Raw genomic sequence first — 20917 nt, 5'->3', positions numbered from 1 at the left:
TGTAATATTTTAATGTGAGCATTCATGGATTGAGTCTACTTCTTCAGACGTTATGCCTTAACCCACGAAAGCTGACATTTGTTTTGTTTTTGTAGTCCAACAACACAAAGCCCCCATGCACACCAACAGTTGTTCCTAAGTCAAAACTGCTTATGACAGTCAGATAGACTGTCGGATAAACAGCCAGATAAACAGCATATCTGCCTCAGAGGACTGCAGTAAGTTGGGATAAGGGAAAATCAGGTGGCTTAGCTTTGTGAAATCAGAAATGATGTTGTCTAACATCTAGGCAGATATCTAGTGTGGTGTAGTGGATCCAATAATGGATTAGGATTCCAGAGGCCTGGTTAGAATCCTTGTTCAGCCATAGAAACTCACTGTGTGGAACTGGTAAAGCTCACTCCTTAAATAACTGTTAGGGTCACTATAAATCAGTTCAAACTTGAAGGCATAGAACAATAATACAAAGACACCTTTGTGAACCACCCATAAAATCTTATTTTATATATATATTTACACTAATGTATGAGATAGAATGTGCAAATTCAAAAGCATTTTGGAGACCCAGATAAATAGCTGATTGTTGCTATGCCTCTAAAGATCCTAGGAATGTTTTATGTTACTGGTAACTGTGAAAGACGTGAGGTCCATATAAGTACTTTGGGAATTAAAACTGAACAATATGTTTATGGAAGGTGTAATAACCAATGAACTCTCTTTTGGACAGCAAACCAAGGAGAAAGTCAAGCTTCTCATTCAGTTGGCTGATAGCTTTGTAGAGAAAGGACATACTCATGCCACAGAAATTAGGAAATGGGTTACCACTGTGGACAAACACTATCGGGACTTTTCACTGAGGATGGGAAAATATCGCTACTCATTGGAAAAAGCACTTGGAATCAATACAGAGGTACTGTAAGTCACACTTGTTAGCATACCTTAAACAAGTGAGAACTCCTAGAAGAATGTGAACTGTATCCTATACAAGAGTACTTTCATGCATTACATTGCCAGCCTTCCGTTACCTGGCCCAGCACAGAATGGAGATAACCTACAGTGGGGTTTGTGACACTCAGTTTATATAGATGAAAAACAAGATAACAGGAGATTGGGCAAGCAATTAAACTGTACCTGAAGTTACCACAAGGGGTAATCAACTTGTCTTCTAAAAGTAAGTTCATGTGGACTGGGATCAGTCAAACAAAAAGAGGGGAAAAGAAAGGTAATTGTGATTAATCTGTGATTAATTGCCAGCTAGTGCTGGGATGCTCCATTTTTCTTGTTGCTGGAATTATCAGTTCATGGTCTTATTCATGGACATCCCACTTAGGCCTCTGGCCTTATGTATATGTATGTCATGACACTTGGGAAGCTGAATGATGCCATGCTAGGTATAACTCAACTGCTCCACAGCTTGCCCATTATTCTTCAATCTGTAAGCAATTGTCATGTAATCAGGCAAGCTACCTAAAGACTGACTGAGGGACATGTATGGACCATACCACAGTTAGGTTTTAATTCTGCATACTTCACACTGCCCGTCATTTGGCAAGACATGAAGAAGGTAGGTTGCTGTACATCTGTAAAAAGAAACAAGAGCTGAGGCCTAATAGGAATTTAAAACTGTGGGTTTTTTTATTTGTGTTTTAATTTATTTATTCCAGGGAAAAAAAGTGAAGTATACTTTTATTAGGGACACGGTGGTGCTGCAGGTTAAACCACAGAAGCCTTTGTGCTGCAAGGTCAGAAGACCAGCAGTCGTAAGATCGAATCCATGCGACGGAGTGAGTTCCCGTCGCTTGTCCCAGCTCCTGCCAACCTAGCATGTAAAATGCGAGTAGATAAATAGGTACCACCTTAGTGGGAAGGTCACGGGGTTCCGTATCTAGTTGTGCTGGCCACGTGACCACGGAAACTGTCTTTGGGCAAATGCTGGCTCTACAGCTTGGAGACAAGGATGAGCACCGTGCCCTAGAGTCGGACACGACTAGACTAAATGTCAAGGAGAACCTTTACCTTTACCTATACTTTATTACATTGCAAAGATCTCATGAATAGACAAGTTTCCAAGTCTTGCTGGAGGTAGGGGAGGGGTGTGGAAGAAAAAGAAAGTCCCCCAATTCTTCATGGCCAGATGTTGAAGGCAGTCTCTCGTGTTTAAAGGAAGTTCCAAAATGGAATCTGGAACTTGTAAAATCAGCTTGAGGTAGTAAATATTTATTTATTCACCTAGACAGTTTTACCAAAACATATTTGGTTGAAATCACTATTGAAATTTACATAGGAATTGTGCAAGTCAGAAATATGTCTTGGTTTCTAAATCCTATCTCACATAGTACAGGTTTCTTTACTGTTCCTTTCCTACAGTAGCCCTGTCACCCCCACATATTCCTGAGGGATCATGAGAACTTAACTCTTCTGTAGGTTCCATTGATTCAAACAGGCATGCATTAAGTGCAATGTACTATTCTAAACCCCTTCACGGATTGCTGCCTTGTCGTGGCGAAGAAGCTTGAGTAATTTGGAGAAGCTAAGGGCTATGCCATGCAGAGACACCCAAGACGGACAGGTCATAGTGAAGAGTTCTGAAAAAATGTGATCCACCTGGAGCAGGAACTGGCAAGCCACTCCAGTATCTTTGCCAAGAAAACTCCATGGACAGAAACAAAAGGCTAAAAGATATGACGCTGGAAGATGAGCCCCTCAGGTTGAAAGGTGTCCAACATGCTACTGAGGAAGAGCAGAGGACAAGTAGCTCCAGAGCTAATGAAGTGGTTGGGCCAAAGCCGAAAGGATGCTCAGCTGCGGATATGCGTGGAAGTGAAAGGAAAGTCCAACGCTGCAAAGAAAAATAGAGTGGTGCCTCGCTTGGCGATGTTAATCCGTGCAGCAAAAATTGCTGCTAAGCAATAACATCACTAAGCGATTTTAAAAAGCCCATAGAAACGCAATAAAATGCGTTTAATGCATTCCTATGGGCTTCCAAACTAACCTCCATTGCGGTGGCCATTTTCGGTGCCTCTAAAGCGAGGACACACAGCAGGCAGCCATTTTGTTTACCCAGCGGCCATTTTGGAACCGCCGATCAGCTGGCCGAAAATGGGGGCTTTGCAATGATCGCTTCCCCACAATCATCGCAAAGCGAATTTTCCCCATAGGAAACATTGCAATGCGATCGCTTTTGCGATCGCAAAAACAGCATTGCTAAGCGATTTCGCCGTAAAACGGAGCGATCGCTAAGCAAGGCACCACTGCAATCCATTGGAACCTTGAATATAAGATCTATAAACCTTGGTAAGCTGGATGTGGTCAAACAGGAGATGGCAAGAAAAAACATTGACATCCTGGGCATCAGTGAACTAAAATGGATGGGAATTCAATTCAAACAATTCTCATATCTACTATTGTGGGCAGGAATCCTGTAGAAGGAATGGAGTAGCCCCCATAGTCAACAAAAGAGCAGGAAAAGCAGTACTGGGATACAATCTCAAAAATGAGGGAATGATTTCAATAGGAATCCAAGGCAGACCTTTCACCAACAAAAAGCTAGGCACCTAACAGAAGCAGAAGACATCAAGAAGAGGTGGCAAGAATACACAGAGGAATTATACCAGAAAGATCTGGATGTCCCGGACAACCCAGATAGTGTGGTTGCTGACCTTGAGTCAGGCATCCTGGAGAGTGAAGTCAAGTGGGCCTTAGAAAGCATGGCTAACAACAAGCCCCATGGAGGTGATGGCGTTCCAGTTGAACTATTTAAAATCTTAAAAGATGATGTTGTTAAAATGCTACACTCAATATGCCAGCAAGTTTGGAAAAGGAAAGAGGATGCCAGCAAGAGGATTGGAAAAGATCAGTCTACATCCCAATCTCAGAGAAGGGCAGTGCCAAAGAATGCTCCAACTACCGTACAATTGCACTTATATCACATGCTAGCAAGGTTATGCTCAAAATCCTACAAGGTAGGCTTCAGCAGTATATGGACCGAGAACTCCCAGAAGTACAAGCTGGATTCCGAAGGGGCAGAGGAACTAGAGACCAAATTGCTAACATGCACTGGATTATGGGAAAAGCCAGAGAGTCCCAGAAAAACATCTACTTCCACTTCATTGACTATGCAAAAGCCTATGACTGTGTGGACCACAGCAAGCTATGGCAAGTCCTGAAAGAAATGGGAGTGGCTGACAAAGGTCCGCATACTCAAAGCTATGATTTTTCCAGTAGCAATGTCTGGAAGTGAGAGCTGGACCATAAAGAAGGCTGACCAGCAAAGAATTGATGCTTTTGAATTGTGGTGCTGGAAGAGACTCGAGGGTTCCCAGGACAGCAAGGAGATCAAACCTTTCGATTCTAAAGGAAATCAACCCTGAGTGCTCACTGGGAAGGACAGATCCTGGAGCTGAGGCTCCAATATTTTCATCATCTCATGAGAAGAGAAGACTCCCTGGAAAAGACCCTGGTGTTGGGAAAGTGTGAGGGCAAGAGGAGAAGTGGACAACAGAGGATGAGATGGTTGGACTTTGTCATCAAAGCTACCAACATGAATTTGACCCAGCTCCGGGAGGCAGTGGAAGACAGGAGGGCCTGGCGTGCTCTGGTCCATGGGGTCACGAAGAGTCAGACATGATTTAACCACTAAACAACAACTATTCTAAAATAAACTGCAGTTAGAGTAGGCCCATTGGAATCAGCCTTTGGACAATTTGAATCACGACGTACCGGATGATTCAGTGCCCTACTCTTGTGCAATTTACGACACAATCAACAGGATTTTGGCCATTGTTATTTTTGTTCTTTTCTCAGCGCTGGTTTATTTGAATAAATACAGTAATTGGATTCAGAGGTAGAAAATACCAAATTCAGATAGCTAATTGAACTGAGAAGTACTGTATTAATTAGTTCATTTTGTCAAATATGAGTGAGACGCTGTAGTTAAGCCCTATTACTTTTAATAATATTGAAAACATTCTACCCTTAGAGACAACCATGTGAAAGAGGCAAACCACCATCCTGACATTAGGTGCTGTAAGGTCTCCATAGTGAGAGACAGGCTCTTCCTCAAAGCAACTCAAGAATACTTGGTGGTTGGAAGATTGCAAACAAGTTGGCAAAAAGAACCAAAAATTTTCAAACCCACTCTCTTTGTTGCCTGCTAAATCTAATATGCCTGTAACTAGTTATTAATAAATATGTAAAGTGCAGTTGACATTTTTTAAGTAGAATTCTGCCTATGTTTCTTCTTTTTCTGTGTTTTTTTTTCTTGCAATTCTATTGTCATTCTTTTCATGTCTTTTGCTCTGTCAGTCATTAGACTTTCACAAAGGATAGGAAGGTGTTTAAAATCCAAGTCACTACTTTTTTCAGGATAACAAGGACCTAGAATTAGACATCATTCCAGCAAGTCTGTCAGATCGGGAGGTGAAGCTACGAGATGCCAATCATGAAGCTAATGAAGAAAAAAGGAAGTCAGCCAGAAAGAAAGAGTAAGTGGTGAGAAAAGGATGCCTCAACAACATATAACAGGAATGGCAAGCAGCACTGGTTTCATCTCGGCAACTCAGGAGGCTGACATAATTGTGAGGGGGGCAGCACGTAGTTTTCTGTACATTGTACAGGATATTGTGTAGGCAGAAGTCCAGAATTTGAACAAAAGTAAGATGTGTGTGACAGAATTGTTACACCGAACCTGAGATCAGTCTGCATCCTGAAAACATAATTGTGTTTCTGTATTGCACCAAAGGACATTTTTAGACAGTGTTTTGTTTTTTATTATTAATTTCAAATCTGCAGGGCAGTGGCACAGTATCTTGCTGGGGTTTGTGTGAAAAAAATCAAGCAAGGTGGAGAGCCTGTGAGATCTTCTTAATGGAAAAAAAAAGATTCCAGTTTTCTGTCTTTACATTGGGTAGTGCAAAGTGCTGCATGTGGCCCCAAGCTATTTTTGTGATCTGAAAAAAAAAAGCAACAGCATAATTGCTGCAATCCATGGTATCTTGGTTGCTTTTATGGCTCTGCAGTGGCTTCCCAGTCACATTAGAGGATTTAAAAAATCTCTAATTAGTGCTAGTTTAAATTACTTAGTTGTTAAAGAGAGCGTACAGCTCTTACTTTGGTCTAAAATGCCTGTTCTTTGATTTAAATAATCTTAATTGATCATTATCTTAAATTGATTGTGTTTACGTCCCAGAATGCAATTTAAATCTATGTTGTTTGTTGATTGGAGTGTTTTCTGCTTTCTTTAACAATCTCATTGGTTTGGGACACTTTAGGCATCAGAGAATGCTAGCTCTGTGGTTCACTAATGTCTAAACAGTCCCTAACCAGTTCAATTAGTAATGGAAATAAGAGACAATCCAGTCAACATGTCATTACTCGTGAAGTAAAAATGGCCATTGAAGACTTTCTTATTCAATTAAACTTATTAAGGCAAAGAGACATTTTAAACAGAAATAAAAGCAGTAAGTTCTCTTTAATAGCTAAATAAGGAACATTAATTAAAGTTCAGCCACATAATCCCCAGTTAGCCTTAACATTCATAAAAGCTTGATAAAACCATTAGTACATTTGAAAACCTTAGTAAAACCTTATTTAACTCTAATAAATAATACTTTGAAGCAAACATTGATAAAATTACAGTAACTTTGTGACTATAACCTATGAAATGTAGCTGTTTTAAAACAGGTAATTGGTCAATTTGGTCATTATCCCTCTCACTTTGACCACAACTCCTTGGGTTCTTGGCAGATTTGAAAAATAGCCCTCCAGTTCTCCCTCTCTGCCCGTCCTTGTTTGAACTCCTTGAGGAAGGACATTTTTCTGATGTGGAAGTTGATAATGTATCGTGAGACTGGCACATAAACTGTATTTTATTCTTCACCCACATGTTTTAATTCAAGCTGCCTAGAAAGATAAGAGCTGAAATACTGTACATGCTTACTCCTGAGAAAACATTTGTAGTATTAGTCTAAATGGCATTTAAACTTCCCCTCACTCCCTTAGTGATGCTGGGTCATATCTGGTTGTGTCTCTCTATTTACAAAGGGGGTTGTTGCTGTTGTTGTGTTGGGAAGAGAAGCAAGTGACCCCATTTCCCTGCAGCCATGTGAGCTATCTCCATGGTATTCCAAAATTTCTTGCAGCTCTCTGGGTGAGATTTTGGAGTGATATGGGAGCCGGCATACAGCGGAGGGGGAATTTTTTTTTAAAAAAAGCACTCCCCAATTTACAGAAGCCTCCACTAGTTCAAAGAGTTGATGGACACAACTGGATGCAAGACTCTTAGTGCATTTGTACAATTGTGCTTCTTTAATATTAATTTATTAAAAGGTATTTTTCTCATTAGATTCATCATGGCTGAACTGCTCCAGACTGAGAAGGCCTATGTCAGAGATTTACATGAATGCATGGAGGTATGTTGCACGGCAAGCAGCAATGTAACTTTTTAATAGTTTCTACTGTGTTTCTGATTTATTAATCAATTTTGTTGTAAATATCAAAGGCCTGAAAAGGAAGTGTGATCTATTGCTATGGTCTTCTGTTGTAGCAGAGACTGATAAGAATATAATCTGCTCGGAATGTTACAGCAGAGGGAGCCTATGCAGAAATTCATAAGGCTCTGCAGGCTGCTGTTAGAGATGTTCACATATGAACTATCTGTTCCTGTATCATCTGTATCTTATATTCTACACAGGTGAACTGTTGTGAAATGTATCTGCAATTGATGTGTGTACAGAAATTACCCACTGCCTTTCTGGTAGATATTCAGTGCAGGATGATGAGAGAGTAAAATGGAAAGAGTGATGTTCCAACTAGACCTCAGAAAAGAGTTTTGTTTGTGTAGCACAAAAACAAAATTGTACTTGACCTCAGAAGCGTCTGCTATATTGTCTAGACTGTTGAAATTGGATATACCCCATGTCACTGAAATATCTACAATAATCTTGTTTGTTTTCAGTTGTGCAGATTGATGATTATATTCTAAAACTTGGAACACAATTTTTCACATATTCTGTGCCTTTGAGAAGACAAGATACATTATTTTGTTGTGTACTACTTCTCTGTGTTTAAGCTCTGCTGTTGTCTTCTAGACATACCTTTGGGAAATGACGAGTGGAGTGGAGGAGATACCCCCAGGAATTCTTAACAAAGAGCATATAATATTTGGCAACATCCAGGAGATCTACGACTTTCATAATAAGTATGCTTTGGTATTTATTTTGATTTTATAAATCATTTCTGAGAGATTAGCCTGTTCTGTCAGGCCACATTAGTGTGCCGAGAGTGGATCCTCAATTATGTATAAAGAAAATAATTATGTTGTAGAATTTAACATGGAAAACATTTGGGAGTGCATGGTGCCCTATAGAGATGTAAATAGCTCCTGTGTAACAAAATCCAATATGAAATTGAAAGGTCGTTTCCAAATTACGTGTATACTGGAATATTTTGTCATATACCAGTTTCACTGCCATGTGCAAGATGTTCATTCTCTGACCCGTTTATACAAATAGCATTCCAAAGGACTGCTTAGTATAAACCAGGAACAGGTAGTTATGTGCCTTCAGATATTTTTGAACTGCAACTCTCATAATTGCTCACCTTTGGCTATCCTGGCTAGAGCTGATAAGGTGGGAGGGGGAGGGCTGCTGAAAAACATCTGGAAGATAAAAGTTGTCCTTTATATTCAATATTAGAAACTGTGTAGGCTGTTTGGGTGGGGAGGTCTAATCAAGTTGTAAGTAACTAGAGTTGTATCTCTTGTGTTTTCAGCATTTTTCTGAAAGAACTAGAAAAATATGAACAACTCCCTGAAGATGTGGGTCACTGCTTTGTCACCTGGGTAATGAGTCTTAAAGTAATACCATTTGGTAATGGCTATTTCACATCTATAATGGGGATTCCAGTTGTACTGGAAAAGGATTCCTTGCAGGGAACATTCCCTTGAAATGACTGTTCTGTCTATTAGGAACTTGCTCCAGCCTGCCCTAGAAAGTAGTAGCCCTACAGCTGGACCAGAAAGGTCCAGCTTTAGCATGGATTGGGCTTAGCTTGTCCTTGTACATCATATTATTGTTGGTGAATAGACTGCATCAGAACACTCCATGAATGGTCCAAAATGGGATCTGTTTCCCTGTGTGACCACATCCTCAGATGATTTAACTTCATAGAATAATTGAATTGGAATGGGACTGTAAGGCCATCGAGTTCAACCCCTGCTCAGTGCAGGAATCCAAGTCAAAGCAGATCTGACAGATGGTTGTCCAATTTTCTCTCAAATGCCTCCAGTGTTGGAGCGCTCGCCACCTCCCGAGGTAATTGGTCCCACTGTCATACTGCTCTAACAGTTATGATGTTTTTCCTGATATTCAGTCTAAATCTGGTTTCCTGTAGTTTGAGCCCATTGTTACATGTCCTGCATTCTGGGATGATCGAGAACAGATTCTGCCCCTCCTCTGTATGATTACCTTTCATGTATTTGAAAAGTGCTATAATATCTCCCCTCAGTCCTTTTTTCTCAAGGCTAAATATGCCCAGTTCTGTCAGTCTTTCCTAAATTCCTTCAATTGGAATTGTAGGATGGGAAAGTTCTGTAAGGAATTTTTTTCTTCAAAAATTAATGCCTGCCATCCAAATGGCCAATTGTAACTCAACACAAAATGTCTCGCTTCTGTCAAGAGGCCTGATGGTGGCAGCGTAGCGCAAAGGAGACTACTGCCTGTTTCCTCTTTCAGCACCCAATCCCCTCTGTTTTGATTCTTCTGCTATATTGGTGATCAGCTGGGAGGCGGACGCATGCTCAGAGGCAGCACCCTGGCTTCCCTGCAATGAAGGGTACTCAGGGAGGTGGAGAAGGAGGCAGTGGTGCAACAAGGGCAGGTAGCTCCCACCCCCAGCATGAGCCAAAAAACAAATTGCAAACTGGTTCAGTTTTCTGATTGTTTGTGGGGGGTCATGGCTAACTATGAACCACAAACCATCACAAATCGTCATTTTTCAGGTTTGTGCCTATCTCTAATCCTGATATGAAACATATATTATACTTCTGTTGTTCCATTAACCTGGGATGCTTGTTTTGTTGAGGGAACATATTTACCTTTTAATTTCTTGTGTGGAAGCTTAATACAAAGCAGTGGAAATTTCTCTCACCCTCATCTTTATTTTCACAGGCTGATAAATTTCAGATGTATGTCACCTACTGCAAAAATAAACCAGACTCCAGCCAATTGATTCTAGAGCATGCAGGAACATTCTTTGATGTAAGCACTTATTCTTTGTCCCTGTCAGTCAAAACAAAGATAAGCACTGCTATTTTGTCTTCCATCATCTCTCTTTCATTATTTCTTTTCTGATTCTTCTCTCCCTCTGTTTCTCTCTTTAAATAAATGTATGGTTTAATTCTTTCAGTGGCCCTCAAGAAAAAGGTGGAATATCAGCAGCTATGAAGAATTTGCTGGTTTGCATCTTAAAAAACACAAAACCTCTCATGTAACCATCTAGGGATTTTTCCCCTTCTAGAAAGCAGTATCCAGGCTGAAAACATCTGTAGCCACTGTAGCAGCGTTCCCCACAGTAGCTAAAAAAAGCCCAGGCTAATGCAAAAGCTGCCTGCATTAACATTGTACCTAATGTTCTATAATTTGTAATTTAAATTACTAATTTCAGTTAAGTAGAAACCACATACCCCTGTATGTTACATATCTAGGGGGTCAACTAGATGGGGATTCATCCTATAACTTCGTCCGGTTTGGGGACAGGCTGGTTTGTGCCTTTTTCTGGCAACTACATGATGTACAGGCCATTGTAAACTAGCCCATCCCTAATCCCTGCCCACCCACGCCTGTCAGGGCCCTTTTTTTTCCTAGTGCATGTAGAATTGATCCATTTTGTTTCACCATGTTTGATTACCAGGATCAAACCAAAGCAGCTCAAAATCTTGGAAAATTGAGTTTCCTCCTGTTCCTCCATGGAGGGGGAGTGAAAAGAAACAATATTGTTTTTATTTTTAAAATGCTTGTAATGCAGCACTGATGTGCTATGCTAGTTATAATTGTTTAAAAAATGAAAGCTTCCTTCTACTTCCCTGCAGAGGAAGGGAGATTTTATTTGTTATTTTTTCTTCCCATCTTCTTTTTAAATGAAGAAAGGGCATAATGGAGTCACTTGATGTGTGGCGTGGTTTCCTGCCCCGATACCACATGATCTTTGCATGTAGATGCAGGGATTCCACTCCCCCATGACATAGTATACCTCAAAGCAACACTGTTTAGCATGATCTGGCCTGACTAGTTACACCCTAAGTATCTCCCCGCACTACCAATACAGATGAACAAACAAGTGTTTCTGGAGAATTGAAGAAAGTCACGAAAAAAGAAATAATGGAAGTCTTTAATGTTTAGCATTGTAAGTCAAAAAACAAATCCAAAGTGGGCTGTATTTTTGTTCAGATCACAAAATATGCAATTTTTCAAATTCTTTAAAGCTGTTTACACCATCCCTGTCATCCTTATTGGTAAGACCATGATTGAAAATTTGGGGGAAATGATTTGATTCTGCTTTATTTATAGATTAACTAGAAGAAACATTATAAATCGTGACTGGCTCTTCCTTCTCTTCACTAGATAACAACCACAGAGAGCCCCTTTCAACACAGAGTGAGGAGAATTGACCCTTTCCACCAGCACAGTTCTTTTCCTCACTATGCCTGTTTGTTCCACTGGTCATAAGGTTTCATCCATAGTGTGCAAACAAAAATTAGCAGCAAGACAGTCTTTCTTATAGCACAAAGCCATCCTCAGTTAATGGCATAACACAGAGGCTTCCAGGTTTGCCAGATCCAGACCCTCCCTGGTATGACATTAATTGAATCCAAAATTAAAAGTCTCTAATCGGATATACAATCCCTTGACAGTCTTTTCCCCTAGATGTAGCTGCTAGAACTTTATAGTGCATGCTGCATTGCATACTGTTGGTTATATTTCTGCTGTTCACTTCAGCGGCCACTGCTTTCCACATAAATGTTCAAAAGCAAACTATAAAGAGAAGAGTATTATTTTTAATTGAGCACAGTTCCATAGTCTTTTTTTGAAATTACCCTTTTCCCTTTAATTAAAAATATATAACAGAGTACATAGTCTTTTTTTTTTTTGAATTACCCTTTTCCCCTTGGTGAAAATATACTGTATACCAGAGTTACAGTCACTAACCAGCAGGTGGCATTCTAGCCTATTCAAAGGCTTTGGAAGGGATGAAATATTCCCCGGAGATTTACACATTTAACAGGGTGTTGATGCAGATTAAAAAGCATTTTCTCCTCTTAAGCTCTTCCAGGCCAGACTGGTTGGAAACATTTTGGTATTGTTTAATACCCAAAAGTTGACATTTCAACCCATTTTCTTTTCCTAATGGATCGTGGCTTTTTAAAGCCTGTTGGGTACAGAATCCTTTTCTCCTGAAAAGCTACAAGATTTTTTTTAAAAACTGACTTTTTGTGCATTTTGGAAGGTTCATTTCTTTAAAGCTTAGCTGTACTTTTTCCTAGCTGTTAATATAGTCATTCAATCATGTAAAACGATTGCAAAATGTTCTTGGCTTGATTTGGTCACCTCTTCATATGTACTCTGCAAAAGCAAAGGAACAGATAATCAGAGCTAGAAAATCTAATGGTAGAATTTAGGTGCTCTGGGGACATTAACAGCTTTTCATTTAATGTTGGACCCAACTGTCAACTGGAAATGCTTTTCTAAGAGTTAGCTGGCAGGAATCTAGATCAGAACTAAAAGTCCTATACTACCTAGCTCTCAGACCCATACCCACCCACAAATGAAAATGCAGGACAAAAAGAGCTTGGTGAATCTATAGTCTCTAATAAATTTAGATCCTTTCCCTGCATCCCTCCCCAAAGAGCAACATTAATGCACAGCTAGTATGTTCTTTCTAATCCATGATCACCTATATTCTTCCCAGCTCATGCATGTAAGTGTTGGATTGTGCTTTTCCTTCAGAGAAATTACATTCTGTGCAAATAAAACAAAAACAGTGGGCAACCTGGCTATAGAATCTGGTGTTAGTATAGTGTGACATTTAAGAGCTTTTGCCATGAATTGATTACGTTGCATGCAAATTATAGCTCATTTGGTAGCACTAGACCAAGGATGAGCAAAGTGTTTTTTACCAGATGTTGCTGTAATGCATTGCTCAGCATTGTTTTATATTGGTCACACCGGCTAAGGGCAACAGGAGATGCAGTCCAATAATACCTGGAGGGCTGCCCTTTGCCCACCACTGCTTTAGACAAATGACTGGCTGGAATCCTATTACATATTTAAACAATGTAACACAGCCAGTGTAAATCTCTGTGGCAAATTGCTGCAAGTTAAGTCAATGTACATATTTTCAGTTGCATGCCAAGTCATCTGGGAGGCATAACTAATGGAATTCTGACCATTATGTCTCAGAGCATGAAAGCAAATACGTTACTTTATTCCACTGTAAAAATTCCTGAGATAAAGCACTTAGGAAGTACTATTACTTAGAAGGCATAGGAATTAATATATTAATAATAGGAACTAATATGAAAATCAAAATGCAAATAATAGTATTATATACAAGTCTTTTATTTATTTATTTATTTATTTATTTATTTATTTATTTATTTATTTATTTATTTATTTATTTATTTATTTATTTATTTATTTATTGTGTTTACATCCTGCCTTTCCTCCAAGGAGTTCGAGGCGGTGTAGATGGGTCTCTTCCCCCTTTTGCTTTATTATATGTGCCATAGGCTCTGGGAAATTGAGGAGACCCTCAATGTGTGGGACCATCACAAGATGCAACCTCCATGCTAGCTTTTGTGCTTTTATTATTTTAGTAACTTGAACTAACTGTGTAATTAGGAATCAGTCATGGAGGAGAAGAATGAATTGTTGCACTTATTTCCAAGGTATGATCCTATATCTGTGGAATGCAGACAGCAGTGGGCTGGTTTTACTCAGCATCTGCCCCATTATTTAGCAGAGCTGTTGCTGTGGATGTGTTACTTTCTCATTTTTCAAAGAGTCAGTACAGAAGGGAAGCCAGTATTATAAACCCCAGCTTCCCTATGAGAACAACTACCACTCATGTGAGACTCTGGAGCCTTGGAATTCAACAATTTCCGCCCCTTAAGTTCAGGGACCCTCTTATTTCCTTGGGATGTTACTGCCATAACGTAAGCACCTCTTTTCTAATATGGATGTTTTGAAGGGTGTCATTGCACTTACGGAACTACATAGATAGCAAGTTAAAGAAATCTGTGAGGACTCTCCTATGGCTAGGGATCATGAGGAGAATCAGGAAGCTATAACTGACTTGCTAAAGAGGAAAGTGTCATTCATGTTCTAGCCCATCAATTTCAAAGGTCTGGATTAATAAACCACCCCCAAAGAGTTCCTATAGATTATTAAACAATCTTAAGTCTCATATGGCAGAGTACCATAGTGACCTACAGTCATCTAACCATAAACATGAATTCTGGAGCTTTGAAGAAGTTACTTTTTGTGACAGTTACCCTTCCTGCTCTTTAATACTGGTTATGCTGGCTTGGGAATTGGCAGAGGTACCATGCCCAAAAGTAACTTTCTTATGTTCCGAACTAATACTTAAGGTAATCTCAGGTTTAATGAGGAATATCTAAAGATAGTGTTTAATTCCCACATAAAGAAACAGAAAATGTTATGGCAGTACATATCTGATTGGAGCAAACAGTTTATTTTCTGGGCAGAACCTTATGCAGACTGTCTGCATAAAACAGTTCACTCTAAATGGTCTCAGGAGGTATTGAAAATGATCTCTGATATATTGTTTTTGTTTTTTTAAAAACAAACCACACAATTGTATCCCCGAAGGCATAATTATTAGCTGCAAACAACTGGTCGGTTGAGATACTTAGCTGTTAAACTTGATTATGTATGACTGATTTTGAAATTCAATAAAATTCAGCAACCTTTTCATGCATTCTTACTGTATGTTTAACTGTTGTGGTTTTCCTTTCTTGTTTTTTAACCTTTTTAAAGGAAATTCAACAAAGACATGGTTTGGCCAATTCCATTTCCTCCTACCTAATTAAACCTGTCCAGAGGATTACTAAATATCAACTTTTATTAAAGGTACCTTTGTGATTTGTTATAATTCTTCTGATATTTATTTACATAATCTTTTAAATAGCAAATTGATGCATTCATGTCTTATAGAACATTTCATGGACTAATACAGCATTGCAGTTTCTGCTTTGTTTGTTGCCACCGGTATCTTCCATTTCCTCTGTCTTCACTGTTTTTCCCTATCATTTTTGCCTTGGCTACCAACCCAAGCTCTGGAAAATCCCGTGTTGTAGTCACAATACTTGGTTATCACAGTTCATACAGAATAACAGTTAAGTAACATCCCTACTTAAGTGATAAAGAGACCATACATGACAACTAAACATAATATTGTTTCAATACATCAGGTTGTTTCCAAATATTTGTTGGTCACTTTCTCAGTTTTGCTCATCTTCCTTTATGTTTATATCACAGCAAAAAAAAAAAAAAAAACCTATGGGGCTGGATCAGAGCATACAAATGCCAGTCTCTCCTTTGTATTGGCACAAAAGTAGCAGCAGGAGCTACTGCTTTTCTTGCCTACTTACCTGGTGAGCCTGCCCTTCCTTGGATGTTACTGGTCATCCATGAATGGATGTGGTATCAACCCATTTCATGCATTTGATTTTCTGTATAAAACACAAGAATTGGCAGCAAAATCTGAGTTTAGGTAATGTTGGATTTGGCACTTGTAAACCCTATTAAAATATTATGGTCCTTTAAGGATGGCTGGTGGCATGAGAAGCATGAGGGTAGCAGTGGCAGCAGTAGGAGAGCAGCAAGATAGCCTGATCACTCCTGCCTTATGGAAGGAAGGGAACTGAATTCAAACAATCTGAGCTAGCCTCATAATGCATTTTTATTACATGTTTGCTTGTTTTCCACATCAGTAGTATAAACTGCGTAGAAAAGTGTTTTCTGCTTTTAATTAGAGATTTGTGAGTAAAAGGATCCACAGTTTATTTTGAGAAGCTGGTGGGAAAGAACTAGTAAGTATAGCCCACTGTCCTGCCCAAATCCATCTGAAATGTTTGTGAATTTATCTGAGGGTGTAATCATCAGCTGCTCACATTCACTTAGATAGATCTTATTTCTACTATTATTGTTTCTAGTGTTTTAAAAAAATCATATCTGTCTTTATACTAGTTAGTGACTGATTTTGCAAGTGTGAACTCTGAGGATTATTGGCTTACGGGCTTTTAAGAACATTCAAGATTCTTGCCACATTCCTTCTACCTTGTGGTCAGTCATCAGTAGCAAGTGCATAAGGTATACCTTTTACACAAATTTCCAGTCTCCTCTGTGTCATCATGAGAATAATACCTAGATTATGATCTGTTAAAATAGTTAGCTGTTGTGAGTTCCACCAATGTCTGCAGGGATAGCAGGATTTCCTTTGTCCATCCTGGACTCCAGGCCACCTGACTGAAACAAAACAGGGTTTATTGAACTCAGGAGGTGTTGAACACTAACAGGATTGGCATTCAATCTATTCTCTGGGGTTCCAGTTCCTGTCGCTGGTCCCTAGTCTCTCACTATAGAATTCCTCCTCCACCTTCACTCCTCTGAATGAGTCTAGTTCCACCAGTAACACTCTTCATTAGGCCCTAGGATTCATCTGTCTGTCACACACTCTCCCCCCATGGTGATCTAGCAACTCTCTGCTCAAGTCCTAGGAGGGGGCCACCGTATGCCTACAATGAAGGCAGGTTAGACTGGCAGACTTCTCCTGGTTGCTTATTCCCCTGGCCCCTTCCTCTCAACTCCCTCTGATTATTGATGCTCCAGTGTTGGTTTGCCATGGGACCCATCTTTCATGCCTTTCTGGCTTCCCTCCTTTCCCACTTACCCCTATACAAGGGTTGACCTTGGGGATCTTGTATCTTTCATCCTCCCCTTTTGGCACACAGAGCTCCACTCCAAGGATCTTCCTTGTAGATGAAGTCCCACTTCCCCAATGGTTCTGGTTCCTCACCAGGTGAGTCTTCTATCTAGGAGTTTCATGTCCATTCCTTTTGGGTATCATCCCCTTCCACTTTCTCTAATTCTCCTTCCTTTGAAGGCTCACTTTGAACTTCACTTCCTTTACCTAATTCCTCTATAGTCTCTTCTAGAGCTCACTGTTCTTTCTCTCCTTTGGCAATGGGTCCTTCTTCTTTTTCGGTGCTATCCACTTCCTTTGACTCTGATTTCTCCAGGCCCTTCTCTTCTTCCCCTCTTTTGGCAGCAAAGTCACCTTCTTATATTCACCCATCCACTGCAGATATATTTGCTCCCTACTCCTCCTGCTAGGGTTACCTCCCACTTCTAGCATAGATGCCACTATGTAGGCCTCAGTCTGCATCCCACTGTCCCTAGACCAACTCTCCTTGGTGACTTGCCTTTTTGTTGGTGTTGCCCAGTTGTTTCTATGACAGAGTTCTCTAAAAAAGGGGGTTGTGTTGGAACTCAATGGACCACTGACGGGGGCATCTGTGTCCCTGTTCCCTTCATAATTAATTGTACACTTTTAACTGTAGTCTTGAGTTGTCCTTGAATCTTAGGAAATTGCATGTTGCAAATACTTTTTATCTTACAGTCATAAAAAATAACAATGGAGTAAAAGGTTGAAAGGGAGCTGTAACTAAATGTGTGCTTGAATATTTCTATGCACTGGAATTTTGTGTTTTACTTCTTGTATCACTGTAGAAGGGGGGGGGGGAAGCAGACTTGATTGAAAGGTATTGTTTCATGCTTCCTTTTTCCCAGAAAGTTCAAAGTAGCTCTTCCAATGCTAATTTCTTTTGGAAGACAGGAAATTGTTTGCTTATTTACAAATCTACAGGCTGAACAGGCATGACAAATCACAGATACAACAAGCTGGTTGGCAGTGTTTGTACAAAAGCAATGTCAGTAGCATAGAATCCATCAGACTACTGACTTGCTCTAAGTTAATCCTTTCCACCTTCAACTCTATTACTTGTTATTTGCAGTTGAGTTACTTGTTGCTTTTTGTTACTTGGTGTGTTGGGTGGTGGCGGAATCCATCTAATAAGATAAGAAAATGATCTAAGGATTGCTGAAAAATGCCTCCAAGCAGTTTTTACCAGCCAAAAGTAATGAGCTGGTGCTTCATGTCAACACTCACACATACACACCATTACCAGTTGTTGCCCTTGGGTAGGAAATGTACACCTGACAATCTGTGGGGCTTTTCCCCAGAGAACTATCACAGACTGTTTCCTATTCAGCTTGTCTGTTTCTTCACACAATTAAAACTGTGTGAGGTAGAATGGGGAACACTAGTGAGCGATACCTCTCTGGCATGTCACCATCCTTGAGTGCAGCCTTCTAGAAATTGAAAGGTGGCATTTTGAAGCAGTTTATTAATGTTTCTGTGACTCATGTCTTTGGGCTTTTTCTGCATCTGCTCAGAATATTCTAGAAACTTGTAGAGTAACCCGATTACTTTCTTTAGGAGCCCAACTTTATGCATATCATTGGTTTTTCCCTAAGTCCATTTTCATCCACTTATGAAGCAACATTCTTCAGGAACAACTCTCCCTATGCTTTGATTTAGCTAATATTTCTCTTGTATATTGTGTATTGTCAACATTCTCTTCTTTTCATGTTACTTAGCTGAATAATGGCAATAGCAAATAAACTTAGGTGGGTTTTTTTAATCCATTTTCTTGTCCCTTGTGGATGATCGTGCCTAGTTTTATGGCACCAATGTCTGTATTTTAAAAAATGCTCAACTTGCAGCACTAAAATAACACTGATTTGTAGACATTCTAAGTGCCTCCTGTGTTCAAATGAGCAGCATCTGAACACAGGAGGCATTTACCCAAGCACACAAACTACTGCTTCCAAGTCCACACCGTAAACCTGCAAAAACTGTGAGACTGGATTTCAAATGGTGCTCTGGGAAAAGTTAGGTTTTTTCCCCCAAATCCTCAGATAAACATCAGCTTCTCAAGCCAGTGGCTGTCTGCAAACATCCCATTCGTTTGATGGAAATGCCAGTGTCACAGACCATTTGAAGTTCAGGGAATCACTTGTGAAATTGATCTCAGATTTTTTTTTTTGCACCACCTACTGTATCAACAGTATCAGAGCCAGTGCAGTTGATAGCACTGATAAACTTGATGTCAAAATTGCGTTTAAGGAACTTGGCGAAAAAACTATGAGAAAAAGAAGGATAAAGCACAAAAGGAAGACCTTCACAAAAGGAAGACCATTCCATCATGACTCTAGATCTCCTGGTGTTCAATTTTTCTCCTCATACACAGAAAACAATCTCCCAGTCATCTACAGGTGATGAAATTTGAATGCAGTCTCCTAGATCTACAGTGGAGATTGCTGTTGCCTTTTATGGAATACCAGGGACTTTAGATAGCTTCTACAGAAGATCAGCATTTACCAAAACAGATCTATTGCTGCTTGATAGGATAACATTTGGAGAAATCACCACAGATGAAGAAAAATCTGCTTAACAAATTTGTGCTAGAGAACTGACTGTTCAATCCCACAGATATGAGTTTTGTTTTTGTGGGTAACCACGCCATCTTTTAAAATATACATTGACCTCCATCCTGAATAACATTGTTCCCATCAGCAGCATCAGTCTAACTGCCTATCATATGATTGGAAGTACCAATCTCTAAGCAGAGACAAATGATCATTCTTTCAGTATTTTGTGGTGAATGATCCTTGATACTCAACATGTCCATAGCATATTTGGGACAGGTATAAACTTAAATTGTACTACCTCAGCAGCAGTCCCTCCTGCAGACACTTGTTGTCACAATACCAGAGATCTTTTGCAGTGCATACTTCACTCTTTTCTGCTTCAACTCAGCCACAACTGTCTTTGGTACCAACTCTTTTGGCCTCCATCCTTCAAATTCTTCTCCCAGTGGTTCCAGTTATATTTCCAACTATAGAACTATTTCCACCTGTGATACCACCCATTACTTCAGCTTCACTGTTCTGATTCCAATTTGAGTTCCATGACCTTCAATTTCTTTCTCTTTCCCAATGATATGGCATTCAGTACCACTGCTGGTACCATGCCTGATTTCATCTGTGTCAGCCAAAATATTTCCACCATCAATGTCAACCAATGTACTTCAATCTCTGGTATCACATGCAACTGTACTTATCACATCAGCACCATCTGCATTTTCAGCTTCAATGCCTAATGAGAAGCATTGAAACAGGTCAACTTTATCACATTCAGTCAAAGATCCAATGTCTTGATGAGATCTGTGGAATCTGAAAATTATGATTTTGACTCATCTCCTTGTCTGAACAGATAGCTGCCACTTCACCTGATGTACAGGTAGTAGATACCAATCCACTATTACCAACGGAAGACATACGATCTTCTGAAGATCAGCTATCCAGGATGGCTTCTTCTTTAGAAGTGGACATACAAAGAACAGTTGAACCAGTGACAGGTTGATGTTGAAAAGGTGCAAATCCAAATAGCAACTTCTAAAGCTATTCCTATGCTACCTTTATTATTATAACTTATTAAGATAATATATGATTTTATAAAGAACTGGGTAGAGCTTATCTTGTTGAATCACAGAGAACTTAGTGAGGCATTGAATACCTAGTGCTCAGGAACACTTGAAGATTTGGAGTTTGTTTGTTTTTAATCATAATTAGAGGTGAACTGGCTTGATTTGTACCTCTTAAACCAGGGGTGTCCAACCTTTCACCTTCCCTGGGCCACATTAGAAGATGAAAATTTGGTTTGGGCCACACATACATTTGGTTTGGGCCGCATGGAGGGGCAGCCCTAGCCGTCC

The 20917-nt window shown here is 39.7% G+C and overlaps 1 protein-coding gene across 1 annotated transcript in view; it reads left to right on the top strand.

Annotated features, from left to right (window-relative positions):
• Positions 1–20917, top strand: part of KALRN (kalirin RhoGEF kinase) — a 515545-nt gene that overhangs the window by 476599 nt on the left and 18029 nt on the right. The window contains exons 22-28 of the mRNA XM_078394494.1: positions 728–910; positions 5365–5483; positions 7343–7409; positions 8088–8197; positions 8770–8839; positions 10167–10256; positions 15054–15146. Coding sequence (XP_078250620.1) covers positions 728–910; positions 5365–5483; positions 7343–7409; positions 8088–8197; positions 8770–8839; positions 10167–10256; positions 15054–15146 — 732 coding nt within the window. The remainder of the gene's footprint in view (positions 1–727; positions 911–5364; positions 5484–7342; positions 7410–8087; positions 8198–8769; positions 8840–10166; positions 10257–15053; positions 15147–20917) is intronic.

The sequence above is a fragment of the Pogona vitticeps genome, chromosome 1, assembly GCF_051106095.1.
Source record: "Pogona vitticeps strain Pit_001003342236 chromosome 1, PviZW2.1, whole genome shotgun sequence".
Taxonomy (NCBI): domain Eukaryota; kingdom Metazoa; phylum Chordata; class Lepidosauria; order Squamata; family Agamidae; genus Pogona; species Pogona vitticeps.
This window is presented reverse-complemented; position numbering and strand designations above follow the sequence as displayed.